The following is a 17,734-nucleotide window of genomic DNA, read 5'->3' on the forward strand; positions in this document are numbered from 1 at the left end:
GCCCCAGACTGTAAGCAAGCCTCCTCCATGTTTTCATAGAAGTTAGCCTTATTTTCTTTTGATGCTTAATTTTAGAGTTTGTGAAAGTGGAACTTATGTGACTTAAGTGAAAAATGCTCCAGTTTTGTCTAATGTCTCAACTACATTCTCACATATTTTGCTGTATTTCGTTATAGCTACACATCAATAAAAACAAGGTAAAGAGCAGATTTGTAATTTTTTTAATTCACTCAGCAGACCTCTGATCAAGACTGACCGGTACACTGAAGTTGAGCAGTACTGATATTTCCTCTCTCTCTCCCCGACTGCCTTTTATTGCAGACTTTGTAGGACCCAGCGGAAAAGCGCCTGCACGAGCTTGCAGAGCGGAGAGATAGTCGCGCTCATAGTAGAAGCTCTCAGACCAGTCAGTGGCTTCATGGAGTTATGCACCTCTGATGCGCCGCCATGGATTGCAATTCGCGATCACAGCTTTTCGTTTTAACGCTTTTACTGTCTCTCGTGCTTCCAACTTTGTCCGTCGTTTATCCTCCAAATGAAGGTAAGCAAAATCTGCCTTCTTTTGTGTGCGTGTGCTCTCTCCCGTGCGTGTTTCGCTTCTTTGGCTGGTGCTTTGCGCTCGTGTCCGATTTGTCCAAATTCCAACAAAAACATAACAATGGAAAAGGTGATGTGGTATGTCATGTGGAGTTTTTAGTCGTAGTTAATTTATTCGCATCCTTGATGAACCGACACACGAATAGACAAAAACACACCAGACAGAGTTCCTAATTTCGGATTATCGCTCCAATAAGGATTAAGTGCTTGAATGAGGGAGAATGCACAGATGCACCAGACATGTCGGGAAGACAATAAAAAGATAGAAAGAAGCTTCAAGGTTTCCCGATCCGTTCTGTTTACCGAGCCACGTAAATCTGGATTCCAATCGCTCCTATTTTTAGGCAATCGACAATCTAAGAGCCGCACGTGCGTAAATACGCGCAATCGCCGTTCTTTATGTTTTGACGCGTTTGCAAATACAGTTTATTTCTACTTTGAAGTTTTGTAATGCACGTTTAAAGTTAATATAATCCGATCGTTGAGACTTAACACACGGAAACAAATAACGGTACATATGACTCGAAATGAGTCATTCCTATTTTTGCCCGATTTTTGTCATACTGTGTGTGTGGGGGGGGTGTGGGGTGGGGTGGGGGTGGGGGGGGTTATGGGAAAGGCGACAGAAGGAGAAGCGTGGTCCCCACTGGATTGTATAGAGTCACCTGTGTAAACACTTGATTGCATCGCAAACAAGTGAAAGTGGCACGTTCTCTGTACATCAACTTTAAAAAGTTGTTTTGCATTCATAGTTAATGTCAGATATTGCTTGGCACTGTATTTTGAGATCAAAACAAGCTGACGAGTGCGCGCATGCGGGATGTGTCTCTATCTGCGGGGGTTGAAGTGCATAAATTAACATGTCTATTGTACCATGGTTAGAAATCACATTAAAAATAGTGAGCAACTCTAATGATGTCGTTTGTGTCAGTTTAATTACTTTTTTTCCTAAATATATATTTGACACCATTTGCTTTGACACGCTTTGTGGAAGTTTTGAGATCTCAATGTCATTTCTGACTGTAGTTTCTAACACCGCAACACATGTTTTAAAATAATTTATATTGCCACTTTTGATCAGAAGGGTATATGTAGTTTAAAAAATATAATGCTGTCCCTTCCTCACGTGGTACAGCATTAATCGAGAAAAAAAAAAAAACGTGACTAGTGTGAAAAGTTTGGACTGTGTTTGGACTTTTGGGCAGTGGCAGTTCTCCGTCAGAAATTTCACTTTAGAACTTTTATTTTATTGCCTGTATACAAAATTAAGACAAGGAGCTATTTTTAAAAATTGTGAAGGCGCAATTACTAAAAACTTTTGAAATATTTATTATTTAGGCTAGCATAGGTTTTGTTTAGTTTTTAAAATAAAACTTCGGACAAAGTGTGATCCTCCCAAGTTTTAACAAAGTTGGAATGAAGAAGTAATTACATCTGAAATTATGGTGAACTCTCAAAAGGACGTTTTATAGATAAAAAAAAAATCAATCTGAACTGATGTGTCACTTCAAGAACGCGCTCTAAAACAATAGGTTCTTGACTATCATGTATATTCAGTGTGCGTGTGTGTGTGCGCGCGCGCGTGTGTTCACGTACGAGTGTGTGCGTGCGCATGTGTGCCTGTGTGTGTTTTCAAATGAACTGAAAAAGAATCAATGGACGAATAGAAAAATAGATTGAGTAATCATTTTTTGTTTGAACTGAAAAAGTGCTTTTTGGTTTTTGCGTGTGTGCGTGTGTGTGCATGCATGCGTGTGTGTGTGTCTAACTTCCAAGTAGCAAAAAAAAAACTTCGTGGTGACTTTTAAGAATCGCAAGTCTTTTTTTCCTCCCAGAGTTGATGAAATGACATGAGCATCGTTATAAAATACTGATTAAAAACAGTGCGAAGTTGCAAATGTACGTGCGTCTTAGAATTAATACGAATATATACTTTGGAGGTCAGACATTAATTTATGCCACATTGTTATGCATTAAACCCCATATTTATAAATTACAATTATGAAATCAAATGTTCTCCTAAAAATACACATTTAGTTCGATTTGTTTCTTCTTTATTCGTTTATCCAGTATTTTTAAAATGTAATTCTCAATGCTGCTCATGTTTTTTTTCTTGTTAAAATGTGTTGCGAAAAGACCCCCCACCCCCACCCCATGGAACATCGAGCTGTATTGTCGATCACACGCAGTGTATCGACGTGGTGTGAATTTGGCCCTTGGTGCTGGGCGTCGCGAGGCCTGGAACCCGCTATTTTTAGGCAGCTGACGGGGAGAGCCAAGTTCAGCATTTATAAGTGATCGTACCCTTTTTTTTAATTATTTTATTCTTTTTTTTTTTTAAGATAGAGACGCTGAAAACAGGCTTAATCAGACACCATCAATATGCTTTCCTCTAAAACGCGCAAGCTCATGCGTGACAACCAATCACAGAGCTGGGGTGACGCTGACAAGAAACAGTGTTGAACATTGGCCTTGGATAAGATCGGTCGTTTTGCGGGTTACCACAGTTATAGTGCATGCTGCCTATATTTATGTTTTTTTTTTTTTTTTTTTGGGGGGGGGGGGGGGGGGTAGGTGTATGATAAGTATAGGGCGTGTGACTATAAAAGAAAAGAGAAAGACAGAAGAATGGGGCCAGAGGGGTTGGGCACGCAGCAGCAACATCAGACAGAGGGACTCTGCACTTGAATTATTCATAATGGGAGGTGAACACTTCATCCTTTAACACAGACACAAGTCGCCTAGCTCTGCCTGTACTGCAGCCTGCCAACCTTCACATGCACACGTATAGCCATAACAAGATAACCCTGTATAGACTGTGCCATCTTTCTATTCTATTCTATTCTATTCTATTCTATTCTATTCTATTCTATTCTATTCTATTCTATTCTATTCTATTTTGCTAGGTGCCACATAATGAGGGGCAATTCCATGACTGGCACATCAAAAATGCAAAGATTAAATTGCACAAAAGTGGATGTATAACAAATATTATGAATATAAATATGAACTAGTGTCCATAATAAAAATAACAAATCTGAAATATATATCATATTTGCTCGTGGCAGTTTGACCTCTACATGGGGTCATTTTATGATCCCAGCCATTATATCTGTTCTATATCGACTCACCTGTTTCGACCTCTGGCACATTTCACATGCAATCTGTCTCGGTTTTCTAAAAATACAACCGTTTCCCGTTTAGAAGCATTCCCTCACGCGGGTCGGGACTAGCTGCTTGATGCTAGCTTGCTAAGTCCGTACATGAACGAGGCGCCTGCCTCTGTCTGCTCGTGTGCCCGTCTCGGTCTTTGTTTGTGTCTTTTCGGTTGCTTCGAATGTTTTATAGGTGCACCATATCCATATAATATAAATAAACACGTTTTCAAGTGGATGTATTTTGATGAGGACTTAAGTGTGAATGTGTATATTTTTCTGGAACTGTGCTTCAATTGAGTGTTTATATACGCGTGAGTATGGGTGCCGGATCCTCGGCCGAATGCAGCTGGATGGAGTGCCCCCCCCTCTTTGCCTGCGACATAAGAGCTGTTTAATTTTCTGCTCTCAAATTCCCCTGCTTGGCTCAATTTGAGTGGTGGGCTCGCCTCATTGAGAAATGTAAATTGGAAGCAATGGCCCTGGTTGCTGAGCTGCTATTATCTGACGTGAACAGATAGCTTCATTAGACTCTAATAGGAATGTGTCTGCTGCCACTCAAATAGCTGATTGGGCCAAGGAGGCTATAGTTCAGGTGGATCCAAATTCAGTTACGTGCACCTCCAGATAGGAGCTTTCTTCTAGTGTGAAACCACAAGATGAACTCGTAGAAAGTGGAGAGTTGTCTTTGATAATGCTGCTTGCGTAGAGAAAATCTTGTCTGACAAGCTAGACAGTGGAATGTAACAAAATCGTTCCATCTTCAGCAAAAGTAGATTTCGCAATTTCAGTTTTCTATTGTCAGGGTTTGGCGTCCCTTCTCTATTTCACCAGAATGTTTTTGTTCATACTCATGCAAATGTAGATGCTTTGCATTTGTTTGTGTGAAGCTGAGATCCCAATATAATGTAATAGGAAGCTGCACTGTTATGTTCAATTTGGACAATTTTCGTGGGCTTCAAGTAGCTTGTTCAAGCATCGTTTTGAGCCCCATGAATATACGCAAAAAAAAACCACAACAAAAATCGTCAAATTTGGCAGCAGCATAGTCCATTAGCACAGTAGACATGCTGTGCTGAAAACATATCTTGGAGCAAAAAATGTCATATTTTGCAATATTTTCAAAAGGGTTGCACTTAGGGAATTACAGTGAGAAAATATTCATAAGAAAAGTTCAGTACATATTAAAATCTCATCAGGGACATGAATTGAGGGCATTTTTCTTTTGCTTGCTACATTTGAATTGCTCATATACATTTATTTTCTTGATGTTTTTCTCATGGTCAGTTATTTTATTTACAAAAAAACAAAATGGTTTTCTGCCTTTGTGGGTGTGATCACAGGCACAGTGTGTGGCTGGTACTATTGCTTTCCATTGCTTATTCCTCCAACTCAGCAGTGCTGAAATGAAAATGACAAAAAATGACAGAAAATGACAGCTTGTGTATAGAACTCGTGTCAGGTTTTTCGAGATTTCTCTCGCCAACACATTTTAAAATGCATATCCCTGAATCGGCATTTAGATCAGATTGTCTCCTTTATTCATGTCAGGTCCGCGAAACTTGAGAAAACACTGACAGCGCCGAGCCAATGCAAATTTCTTTCCTTGGCTCACTTGAACATTTTTCCATTTGTGTAAATACAAATTAGAAATAAAATGCTTGCTACATAATGACTGCAAATGAAAATTGGTCTGCCGTCAAGTTTGATCCCCCCCACTTTGCCAATAGTGCTGACAGGGCTGTGTGTTTTCCAGCCAAGAAACTGCTCGTCACATTTCTCAGTCAACCTGGGATGAATAATCAGAACCAAAGTTCTGGATTGGAATTCACCCACAATAGATTTCTCACAAATGTTTTGTCAAGTGGAGTGTCCTTCTGGGGGGAAAAAAAAAAAAGAAAAAAAAAATTGAATGCCAATTTATTACTCTGGGAAAATCTGTTTGGAGTTATAAACTGTTCAATATTTGTTTTGTGGCAATATTTGCAACTTTTATGCTTGTGTTTTTAACTGAATCTTGAATCCATGCTTCTCAGCACTTACATATGTTTATTTTTTCACTGTGTGGCTTAAAACTAGGAAACTAAGAATTGTAGAGTCGCTACTGTTCCAAGAAAAAATAAAATCAGTAAAAATGACTTGTTTTTCATCGCTACATGTTTTCTTTTCTGATATCTGTGCCTAGCAACTTCTGCTTGTATACTTGCGTGACACTGCCTTTACCGTTGCCAAGCGCAGAATATGCGTATTGTGTGGCAGCTGGGTAAACAGTGGCATGATCGGCGCTAGAGTGCTTGAGGTCGGGGATCTCTCCTGTGGGATTAGATAAGGGCTAATTGGGGCTAACAAGGACTAGACACTCATATGTTCTTTGTTTTCTCTCTTCCCCTTCCACAGTGAACCTGTTAGATTCTAAAGCAAGTCAAGGAGAGTTAGGATGGATTTCCTACCCGTCTCATGGGGTGAGTATCCTCCATCTCCAGTTAACTTGTGATCATGTGAACCTACTGACATTGACCAGCTACTATTATGTATATCCATATTTCATGTAGATTTTGCTGCCACGCGGACTAGGATTGTTTTCTTAATGTCCACAGGCTCTCTGTCGCTTTGTAATGTCAGACAAATAAGCCAAGTGTAGATTAACCTACTTTTCTTTAGATGTTTTGGTCCGTTTTTTATCTCACAGGTTAAAGGTTAAACATTTCAGGACTCGCCATATGGTCGAGAAGCTTAAGAAAAATGTTTATATTGGTGTTAACAGTATTTGTGTGCGTGTGCATGTTGTGTGTGTGTGTGTGTTTTAAAAGAAAGATTATGGTATTAAAGGATTTGGGGTTGTTTGGACAAAAGCATCGTTCAATATGCTTAACCTCTTTTTGGCACGATAGACATCCAAAATTGACCTGGTATTATCTTTTTTTTTTTTTTTTTTTTTTTTTTTTTTTTTTTTTAGGAAAACACAGCAGTTGAGTTATTGCAGTTATACTTAATAAATCAATTTGGGATATTTGAGGATCCACAATTATTTTCGACAGTGGATCTACTTTTTTAAATGCAGCTGAATTTAAAATAGTAATTGCCACAATACAATCTAATAAAATATTTCTAGCATTTGTTTTTAACTAGGATAATTAAAAAAATACAAACAAATGTGTAGTTAAAATAATTCACAAGTTAAAAATAACATTTATGATATTCAACACATTTCTGAATGTAATAAATTTTACATCAACTTGTAAGAAACAAGAGTGAATCCCGTCTTCATACACTGTAGCTTCCCTGGGATACTAAACAATAATGTTTGTTCGCATGAATCCACATATTTTTTAAACCGCAACAAAAAAAATTATTATTGCATTATGCAAATTTCACACTTGAGTGTGCTTTTTAAAATGAACTTACGCCACTACTTTTGGGCTAAAAGAAAATCTGCAGGCTCATCTGTCAGCTTTTCTTCACTACAAAGTCTCAGCAGTGGGTTCTCGCTCAGTTTATTTGTCTAACTGGTTAGACTACTGCGCTTTAGGGCTAGCCCGCACACTTACATGTATATATGCACATCCACACACGCACACACACAAACACAAGTGCATTTTCTTATTTTTCCTTAATTAAGTGTTGCTTTTTGGCTGTGACTTAAAATAATTCCCATTCGCTCAGAGGAGCTGCCAAAAGTTTTTCCTCAATCGCATATGGAACTGGCACCATATAAAAGCTTCCAACTTGCTTATGTGTAAAGTTTATATTGAAAAATACTGTGTAAAAGCAGCTGCAATTTCCTGGACAGATTATAAAAATAATTACAAGTTTTTATATAGTGGATTCTATGAGTTAGAATGCCGCTAAAGAAAGATGCACATCTGTGATTAAAAAAATATATATATTTCCACTCCAAAAGTATGAATGTGATAGTTGAGTAAAAGTACAATTATTCTACTGGAAATTAACTTTGGCAGGACACAAGTCTCTGACGTTAAATACCAAAGTATCAAATTCACATTCAACGTTCTCTGCCTACAGTTTAAATAAAAATTTGACTTAAAATGACGGACTCGGTTACAACCCTGGTAAATGAGACGGGTAACATAGGCAAGGGGAACCAATGTCCTTACTGAGATAGAAAAGACAGCGATTGATCGATATGAGGGACAAAAAAGACAAGAGAAGAGAAAGACACGATGAGAGACAAAGCGGGAAGGAAAGAATGCTGATGATGAAGTCCTCAAGGTGAATCATCTGTAATTACTCACGTCATCTAGTGACTTGCTCCGATAAGCAGCCTGCCCTGGGACACTGCTGTGCACAAATGATTTCTCATAATGTGGCACCGAGCCCTGACACACACGCACACGCCTTCACATTGACGGAGAGGCGGTGGCTATTGGTCCGCCGAGACGCAACATGCTCCGGTCGGAGCAAATTAAAGAGTACGGCCTCCCCAGGATGCTCACAGTGTAGACAGGCTGAAATGATGAGTGTCTGTCTGTGTGTTACTATATGCCAATGTGTGTGATCCAGATATACTCTTATCTGTTTGGGAGGCAGGCTGATGGCTGAGCAGTGTCCTGGGAGCTTAGCCGTCCACAAGACTAAAGAGAGTTACAGATTACATTCTTGAGTGCTCTGAAAGCATTCTTCAGCAACAAACCAACACCCCAGACACGTTCTGGACATGCAAATAGAATTAATGGCTATACACCATGTTAAGTGTATTTGTCGTGGAAATCAGTGGAGACTAAAACTACATTGCGGCATTGGTCAACAACTTTGCATATCTCGTGATCCTAAACGTGAGAAAAAGATGGAGTTAAATGCAATAAAACTCTAAATAGCAAACAATTTTGGTCACTGGAATTTTATTGGTACACATGGCTTGTCTTGATATGCGATGGACCAGAAAACACTCCTGGGTGTATTCTGCTTGAAGTCAACAGTGGGCTGGGTTAGACTCAAGCTTCCTCATGACCTGGATCAGGATAAACTGTAGAAATGGATGGATCACATTACCGTATTTTTCGGACTCAATAAAAATACTTGTTAAATTGATGTTTGCCTCATTTGCTAGACTGGTTTGTTTCTCTCAATGCGCCGTGATATGCCTTATAAACCGTCTTATATAAATAATTTTCCCCAAATAAAACCGTTCATTAAGACTGTGGCACGAAACATTTGCCTCGTTTGCTGTAAACAGCTTCAGCCTAATAAAGTCAGTAATCGGAAAGTTGTTCAGTTTAAATGAACTTGGTGAAAAGCAAAAATATTCAGTCTTCCCTTAATAGATCATGTTTCATCGTTTCCGCCCGTAGTTTTTACATTACACTTGCTGACTGTAATCCCCTTGTATTCAGACATCTATTAAAGGCCAGGAGAACAGTAAAACAAATAAAGACAATGAGCGCTTTCATGCACCAGCTCATGCCCAGACACTCACATACAGACTCCGTTTAGGCCATGCCTCTTAAAGGCACATTCACAGATAGAAACGGGCTCAAATGTATTTAAAAAAAAAAAAAAAAAAAAAAAAAAAAAAAAAAAAAAAATTGTCTTGGAGTGATCAAAGTAATAATTCCTCATGGTCTCCACATATCGCAGATATTTACCAGTTGTGGGAAAATTATTATAAACTTTCTCATCAAACCTTTCCTGCATATTTCCTTTCCTCTGCAAGTCATTTGGTATGTTGGCATCTGTATAAAGAAGTCCTGAGTCAATTGGACTGCTAAATAAAAAGACATCCTTGTAATTGTGTCTATAGCTCCACACGACTGCCAAAAAGTGCCTTTTCCCATCACATCATAGAAATTGCAGACGGTAATAATTACAAGTTGTACACAATCTTGCCTGAATTGACGCTGGCATGGTTTTATTTATACCAGCTCGTCTGTGTAGTGAACATTAAACACACTCACATCTTTCCTTGTTTATGAAAAACCCCAAATGAGGCAGTTTTCTTCAAGAATGACAGAAAAGTCAAGCATAGGAAGTATACAATGCGTGCTGCTTTTGGATAACAGAGGCTGAAGAAATGCCTTTGACTGATATGCAGCAGTTGTCGTGTCTGTGACCCATCGTGACCCCGACAGAGGCCAGAGTGCAAGATGGCTGCACACTTGTTATGAACAGTCCTATCTTACTGTGGAGGAAAAAAAAAAAACATTCAGTGATCAAACCATTACGTACTCAGGTATCACCATTAGTCTTTTGTATGTTTTATATAATCATGTCTTTTATTTAGATGGTGAATTTTAAAATAGAGAAAGTACATAGAAATATACTAACTAGCATCACAAGGTTAACAGTCACCCCAAAGTTTCATCACTGATTTTTTTATTTTTTTTTTATATAATTTAGGATGCTTACCTTCCATCTTGTTTCTTGGTCTGAAAGCATTGTTGCCCTACCCTGGCCTCTATACTGGACCGTTAACTCCAATTGACCTTTCTTTGAAGCGGGTGAACTACTGGGACGTGCCTGTTGCCATAGCCGTAATTTCTTTAACGGCTCATGTTACTGCACTCTCGTTTTACTGTCCCTTAAGTTGCTTCACCTACAGCAAAGATCAGAGAAACTTGGGACAAGATCACACCAAACAGTGGCCCAGCTGTGACCATGGGGGGCAGGGGGCAGAGGTCACAAGGACCAGTGTAGGGCCCTAGTGTTGTTATATGTCAATTAGCAGCCAATGGGAGGGGGTTTCACCCACTTGGTGATAAACAAAAGACTTGTCCGCTTGTTGCTTTTAATTATTGAGACATGTTTGGGAAGCAAGCGTCTCTGTCTCCACAGTTGGAGATTATTGACCTTCAAAACGTTCAATTCTCAATCAGCAGTTAATATCGCTAGTTCATGTACCTGCTATGTATGGCTTATACTGTTTGAGGTCACCGGTGAGCTGAAGCTCTTTCTGACAACATCTCACCTCAATTTCTGCGAGTGTCAGCTGACTATTTTAAATCAGGAGTAAATAAAACACTCTATATAAGCTTTTATTGTACGTAAAAATTAGCCAACAGTGTAATGTTCACTTTATTTAGCCAGAGCACTCAAGTATCTCTACGTTTGCCTGTTTTTGTTCGACCAATCAAGATCTCAGACTCCACTGATGAATGAGGTGATGCTGTGAAACTACAACAGTGGAGAATAATCACCAATGGAATTTCAAGGACCTTTTTGTAGCTTATGGTGGTCAGTCCTTCTTCTATCACTCTGTTCTTTGGTCCTAGATCTACTTGAGCGAGCATCCCCTCACCAGTTCTCTAGACTTTCACTTGAAGTTTTTGAAAAGCGAGTGGCTGTCCTTAAGCCTGAGAGGTCCTTGAAAACTCAAAAGATATAATTTGCACACACACAATGGCAACATAATTGGTAATAGAGAAGAGAAACAATCAAAACTGGTCATGTGTTCACGCTTTGAAGAACCTGCTGTGGGTGTACAGTGCCACATGAACTAAGAAAGGTTTCAATTTCAAGTGACACTTGTCCAAAAAGTGCCAATAATTCTGGTTCCACTTAGTGTGTCTACCTTTGTTAGTCCAAAGAGCTGCCCGTCCAGACGTCCATCCATTCTTTAGTTTGCCAGAAGAGAACAAAACATCTCTTTCGACCCAATCATTCTAATGTCTGTCAATGTAACCACAATGAACGCAGTGTTTCAGGTGTTTGCCCATTCGTCATTTCTCGAGTTCACTGTTGATTTTCCTGAAGTGCCAAGCCAAAGCGCATGATCAATGAGTCTACCCATTGTGTTGAATTCAAAAGGAATGACCCCGCTTTCTTGTCTCCTTTCCTCTCTCATCGCTTTCTTCCAGTGGAGGGAAAATGTAAGATAGCCATGAACGTTCCTGGTATACACTGAAATCTCTCCATACTTTGTAGCTTCTTTATTTTCGTAGTAGTTACCGCACGTTTCTAGTAGCATTTCTATGACGTAGATAGCCAAAGACTGCAGTCCTCACTTGTAGATCAACTGTTAGTAAACTGAGTGGGAAAAAACACTACGAGATGTTTTTTGTTTTTTTTAAAGAACATCCCTCAATTTATACTAATATTCATCTTTCTATCTCTAGAACATGTGATCAAATTGTTCAAAATCCAATGCGCTATAAGAGATCTGGTAGTGGTATTTTCCCACCCTTTAATGTTTAGATTTCAGCATGGACCTGTCTGAATCTAAAAAAACTTGAGTGTAAAACTTGCAGAATGGCAATAACGTTCTTTTTTCTCTCTATTATCCTTCCCTATTTTCCTTATTTCTGCTTCTCTGATGCTTTTCTTCTTTCTTCTTCTGTTCTCCCAAAATGCTTTTCTTGCACATTCTCATTCTTTGACTCTTTCCTGATCTTTCATTTCTATGGCTTCTCTCTTACTTTCCCTCCTGTACTTTCTCTGCCAAATTTTCTCCTGGATTTACCTCTGCGACCTTTCCTATCTTGTACCTCTACTCGTCTTTCCCTACTTCTGCCCTTTGTCCCTTTCCATCCATTTTTTTTTCAGTGGGAGGAGATCAGTGGGGTGGATGAGCATTATACGCCCATCAGGACTTTCCAGGTGTGCAATGTAATGGAGTACAGCCAGAACAACTGGCTTCGCACCAACTGGATCCCTCGTCAGTCAGCCCAGAAAATCTACGTGGAACTCAAGTTCACACTGAGGGACTGCAACTCAATCCCATTAGTCCTGGGCACATGCAAAGAGACCTTCAACCTTCTCTACTTGGAGACCGATGATGACCAAGGCAGTCACTTCCGAGAACACCAGTTTTCCAAGATCGACACAATAGCTGCGGATGAAAGTTTTACGCAAATGGACCTGGGTGACCGCATTCTCAAACTCAACACCGAAGTGCGTGAAGTTGGACCCTTGACAAAGAAGGGCTTCTACCTGGCATTCCAGGATGTGGGTGCCTGTGTAGCTTTAGTATCTGTGAGGGTTTACTTTAAAAAGTGCCCAAATATAGTGAAGAATCTGGCCTCTTTTCCTGACACGGTACCAGTGGACTCCCAGTCACTGGTTGAGGTGAAAGGTTTATGTGTCAATAACTCCAAAGAGGAGGAAGCTCCACGAATGTACTGCAGCACAGAGGGCGAGTGGCTCGTGCCAATCGGGAAGTGTCTGTGCAACCCAGGCCACGAAGAAAGAAGCAACACCTGTAAAAGTAAGACACTTTTTATTCTTGCATGCATTCATCATTGGTCGTTTTATTGCATCTGTCACCTTCCCATGTAGCATTGAGTTTCTTTTATAGATTCTTAAATCCACCTCTCTGATCACGCAGTGCTGTATGTCTTTGAATTGGATGTCTTAAAATGCATTTACCAAACATCCAGACGTTTTTGATGTGAACACTTTCACACCCCATATCTGTCAAACCAGAAGCTTTACAACATAAAATGTCCAATCTTATGTTTTAACTTGATGCATGTGTGTCTCGTGTGTGTAGTGTGTTCAAAAGAGCCCAAGGATACCATAGTGGGGGTGGATGAATCAGCAGTCACACATTTATTTTTCCATTTATGCATGATGTGTTATCCAGGTCTTGGCTGTAGTGTTCCGCACACGGTAGTTTGATAGTAAGCCGCTCTGTGTCACATCATTAACTTTGCGGAGATCTGAACCAGAAAACCAAGAATGGAAGCGATAAGACAGAAAAAAGTAGAGGGTTGGAGATTGAATGGTCAAATACAAAATAACTGCGGTGGTGGTTGTGGGTGTTGGAGGAGACGTGAGTGAGTCGGTATTAAATCAAGTCTGGAGACGCTCAATTTCAACCTGAAAGAGTCTTGACACCATGGAAGTGGTTCCCAGCTATCCTTCGGCCCAATTTTGGCGTAAAGTCTACTTACGTCATTATCATGCAGGATATGCAGATGACTGACGTGAGTCGTCAGCTGGTTTCAGGAGGATAGGACGGTTTTCTTCCACTTGACCTATATGTTTTCAGCAACAGATTTAAACATATATATGTCCTGCACAGTTTTTTCTTTATGGTTCTTGAAATGTCATTTTCTGTTTCATCTTTCAATATGTGCTGGGCAAACAGGGAAAATAGGTCACCTTCGTTCACACGATGTTTGAACAGAACTCAAACATCATCGTTTGACCATTCATCCCTCCTGCTTCTTTTCTCACTATGTATAAAGGCCATCGCATGACCACTGCAGCTTTTTCTAAAATTGTTTTGGAAACTCTGAGATTACAGATATCGGTGGTTTTGGGCTACTTCCTGTTTAATTCATGCTCTTCTGGTTTATGCATGTGTTTACATTTTTTTAAAATTGAAGCCAAAAGTGCTTGCAGACACAGCATGTGCTATAAAACCCCAAGCTGTCTTCGATGTGGCTGGCAACCGTGGTTTATGTCATTCTATATGTTCTGCTCCAGAATATTAATGTGTTGGAAGCAAACATTCTGGCACAAGCTGTCCACAATGATTCTAATGCTCTTCTTTCACAGTCTAGGAGAAAATATCTGCAGCTCTTTTATGATATCTGGTTGCAAATACCGCCACGTTGATTCACCTTCTGCTTACCAGAGCTCGGCTCTTAGTTAATTAAAGATCAAAGAGAGTGTCACGGGTTAACCTCCTGCTGGTGGGGCCAAGGGAACTTCTTTTCTGGGATAGTGGACCTCTGGCAGACTCACTGACTTTGTATTTTGTTATCATGCGGGTAACTTGTACTAACAAAACGTCAAAAGATAGCAAAAACAAATGTATACTTGTTCCGCTCTGATGAATGAGGATTATCATAGGTTCTTGCTTTTCTGATAATGTCAAGAAGAAGACATTGACCATGCAGTCAAATGCATTTGCTGCTGACCTAGGTGATGACCTGATACTGCTGAAATATTATTAGAACTCCTAAAAGCATGACTGGTATACTAATGATGTTCATAGACGTAATATCCGAGGTTCATAAATGTCACATTGATGCTTCAGTTTGTATACAAATCTGCATTTAATGCATTATGCTAGCAAACAGCAGCTTGTAGCCAACAGCAACCCCCTTGAGCCAATCTGCCATCTTTCACTTCCTACCTCCCTGTGAATTGTGTGAATGTTTGGATGTACTGGACAATCTCTTATTGAATTCAAAGTGCTCTAATGGACTCTAATAAGGTCTTATGTTACTCTGGAGTGGGACAGCTGCATCAACAGGCCCCTGCATCCCCCACGTGCAGCCACCATGGGCCCCAGAGCACAACTCGCTGCCCAGGCCCTCTGTGTTAACAGACAGATGAGTGTATGCAGTTAGGTCACCTTACAGAGTGATAGCAAGGAAGCTGAACATATATTTACAATGCAGTAGACAGCTAAAACTGAGAAATGCTGGCATGTGGAAGCCATATATTACTCACAGACAATATCGGTGGCAGGATCAAAAATGAAGGCAGGGACACCCAGAGATAAGGAGCAACTGAAGGCTTGGCAAAACTGGAGGGAGGAAAATCTGATTCTGGGAATATCCGTGCGCTATTGACTATGCATGATTTTTATCCAAATGATAATTAAATATTTAAAATTGGTGCAAGTCTACTTTACAGTTCAGCTGTGTTCACTCCGATAACAGCGTAAATGCCCACAAACAAAAGTTAATCTCACAGCTGAATAATCAGGTCATTGCTGAATCGGAAGGAATTTGGGCATGGAATGTGATGAGAGCGCTGTTGGCATTGGATGTATTTGAGTTAGTGATTCAAACTGCTCTTTGTTGAATATTTTATGTTTTATTTTTCATCATGGCTGGAGCAGTAATGCGGGATCTTCCATTAACCTCTGGCGTGATGAGAGAGAGGCCAAGAGAGAACATGAGAGCGCTTTTCTGTTTATACAGACACAAATGTATGTCTGTTATTAGAAATGGAACACCGTGAGCAATCTGTTATGATCTTATTGTGTGTTCAAGCATTATTTGTGTGTATGTTCAGTGGCAGTGCATTTGGATATCTCATCACGTGTAACACCAGCGGACAATGTCGCGGGGACTCAGCATGTGAGCGGTCGTGACTGTAGTCGGCAGATTACTGTATGTTTTGAGAGTAGCCTTTCCATCGAGAATGTGGGGCCAGATCTAATCTAGCTAAGTCAGTCTTTCATCTGTCATTAGAACAAACTGCAGCAGGTGACTGCAGCGACTCCTGTCTACCATCAGTGTGAAATTCCTGCAACCTTAATTTGATCCTAAAACAGCAAACGGATGTCTGTAAGAAGAGTATGGATGTGTGTGTGTATAAATGTGCGTGTGTCCCTGTATGTGCATTTTGCACATGCAAGCAGCTGTCCGGTTGCATGTTGATGCGAGGCGAGAGTTTACGTTCTCACTTGATGTGTTGAGATACACAATACCTTAACCAGACTGCCAAACAGCAACTCAACTACTATGAATAATAATAACAATAATAATCATCATCATAATCACAATAATAAAAAATAATGATAATAATATTAATTATAATAATAATAATAATAATAATAATAATAATTGCTCTAGTTTTTCTCAAACATATTTCTATGATGATATTAAAAATAAATAATGATAATGACAATTAATGAATGGATAACTGCTCTAGTTTTTCTCACACATTTCTAGCCAAATCTTTAAGATGGCTTCAATAAAATCACATTTATTAGTTCTCTTTTACTCCCCTAGAAAGTCTGGCTTTGTTTGTGTTGAGCATTATATAACCACTCGTCTCTTGAGAACGTGTCATCTCTACTCACACATGAGCGTACATCTGTATTGTATACATCTCTGTGCTGTATTTCTATCTTCCAAGAGTAAACTGAGCATTTTTTCTCCACTCCAGCAGCATTCAGCTAGAAATGATACTTTTACTCCAGATAATGTCTTATACGGTTTGCTGACCAGATTCGAGCCACATTGCTTTTTGTGGTTGGAGTAATTTAATACTGCTCAGAGACATCCAGCAGAATGCACGCATATTTTCAACACAGCTATTCGTATCAAATCATCAAGTTGCAATGTCCGGTACTTATATGGACTTTTATTTTCTTGTTTTGGTAAATGAAGTGCTATAGTGTATGTGGCTGTGTTCTAGGCTAGTGTTGTATTGCGTCCGTCCTCTCTTCCCTTGTCACTTTAGTTTAGCGTGAAGGCTTTCTCTGCTGCAGCCTTTTGGCTGGGTGCTCGCTGGAATGTAGCCATTTTGGAGCTAAGAAAGAAAAAAAAAAAAAAAGAAGAGGCGCGAAGAAAGGACACGGTTTGGATTGAGTGCTCCAGTTGGAGAGATGGTCTTATTAACATGCATAATAGTTAAAAAACAAAACAAAACAAAAAATAAATAAATAAATAAATAAATAAAAATATATATATATATATATATATATATATATATATATATATATATATATATATATATATATATATATATATATATATATATATATATATATATATATATATATATATTTTGTCTTTGAGAAGTTGCTAAGAGAGTGTTGGTTGTTTTTTCATAAACCGATACAAAACAAAGAATGGCAATATAAATTCTTATTAGCACATGACTTTGACTTTTTGGGACTCCTTCATAGCCTTGATGTATACACAAAGCTAATTAAAAATCGTGGTGAGGGGGCTGCAGTAATCATACCACTCCACTACACAGCAGCCTGGAGGAAAATCTGACTGGGGAGGGGGGGGGGGGGGGGGGGGGCAACAAAAAGAAGGGAGTGTGGAAAAAGTGAAAAGAGGGAGGCAAGAGGATGAGCGTGTAGTTAATTAGAGACCCCATTAATTCAAAGACTGGAATTGACAAAGCAAGGCAACTCAGCAATAATTCTGACCGCTGGAGCATGCACTGATCCCTCTGCATGTGTGCGTGTGCGTGCCTGGGTGTTTGTGTGTGGTAGAGAGAGAGTGGGCCAGAAAGTTAAAATAAAACACATTCATGTGCTTATCCTTTGCAAAGTTACACAGTGCATGGTTACAAATGTGCTTATACTAATACGTGTATGCACACGT

General features: G+C 39.5%; 1 protein-coding gene across 5 annotated transcripts in view; it reads left to right on the forward strand.

The window, feature by feature from the left end:
* Positions 1-348: 348 nt before the first annotated feature.
* The window catches only part of epha3 (eph receptor A3), a 62,852-nt gene continuing 45,466 nt past the window's right edge, over positions 349-17,734 (forward strand). For 3 of the 5 annotated variants that reach the window (XM_049728078.1, XM_049728076.1, XM_049728075.1), the window contains exons 1-3: positions 349-541; positions 6,150-6,214; positions 12,249-12,909. In XM_049728078.1, coding sequence (XP_049584035.1) covers positions 448-541; positions 6,150-6,214; positions 12,249-12,909 — 820 coding nt within the window. In that variant the 5' untranslated portion in view covers positions 349-447. The remainder of the gene's footprint in view (positions 542-6,149; positions 6,215-12,248; positions 12,910-17,734) is intronic. The other 2 variants (XM_049728077.1, XM_049728074.2) reach the window with 1 other exon arrangement.

Source organism: Syngnathus scovelli, chromosome 8, assembly GCF_024217435.2.
Source record: "Syngnathus scovelli strain Florida chromosome 8, RoL_Ssco_1.2, whole genome shotgun sequence".
Taxonomy (NCBI): Eukaryota; Metazoa; Chordata; class Actinopteri; order Syngnathiformes; family Syngnathidae; genus Syngnathus; species Syngnathus scovelli.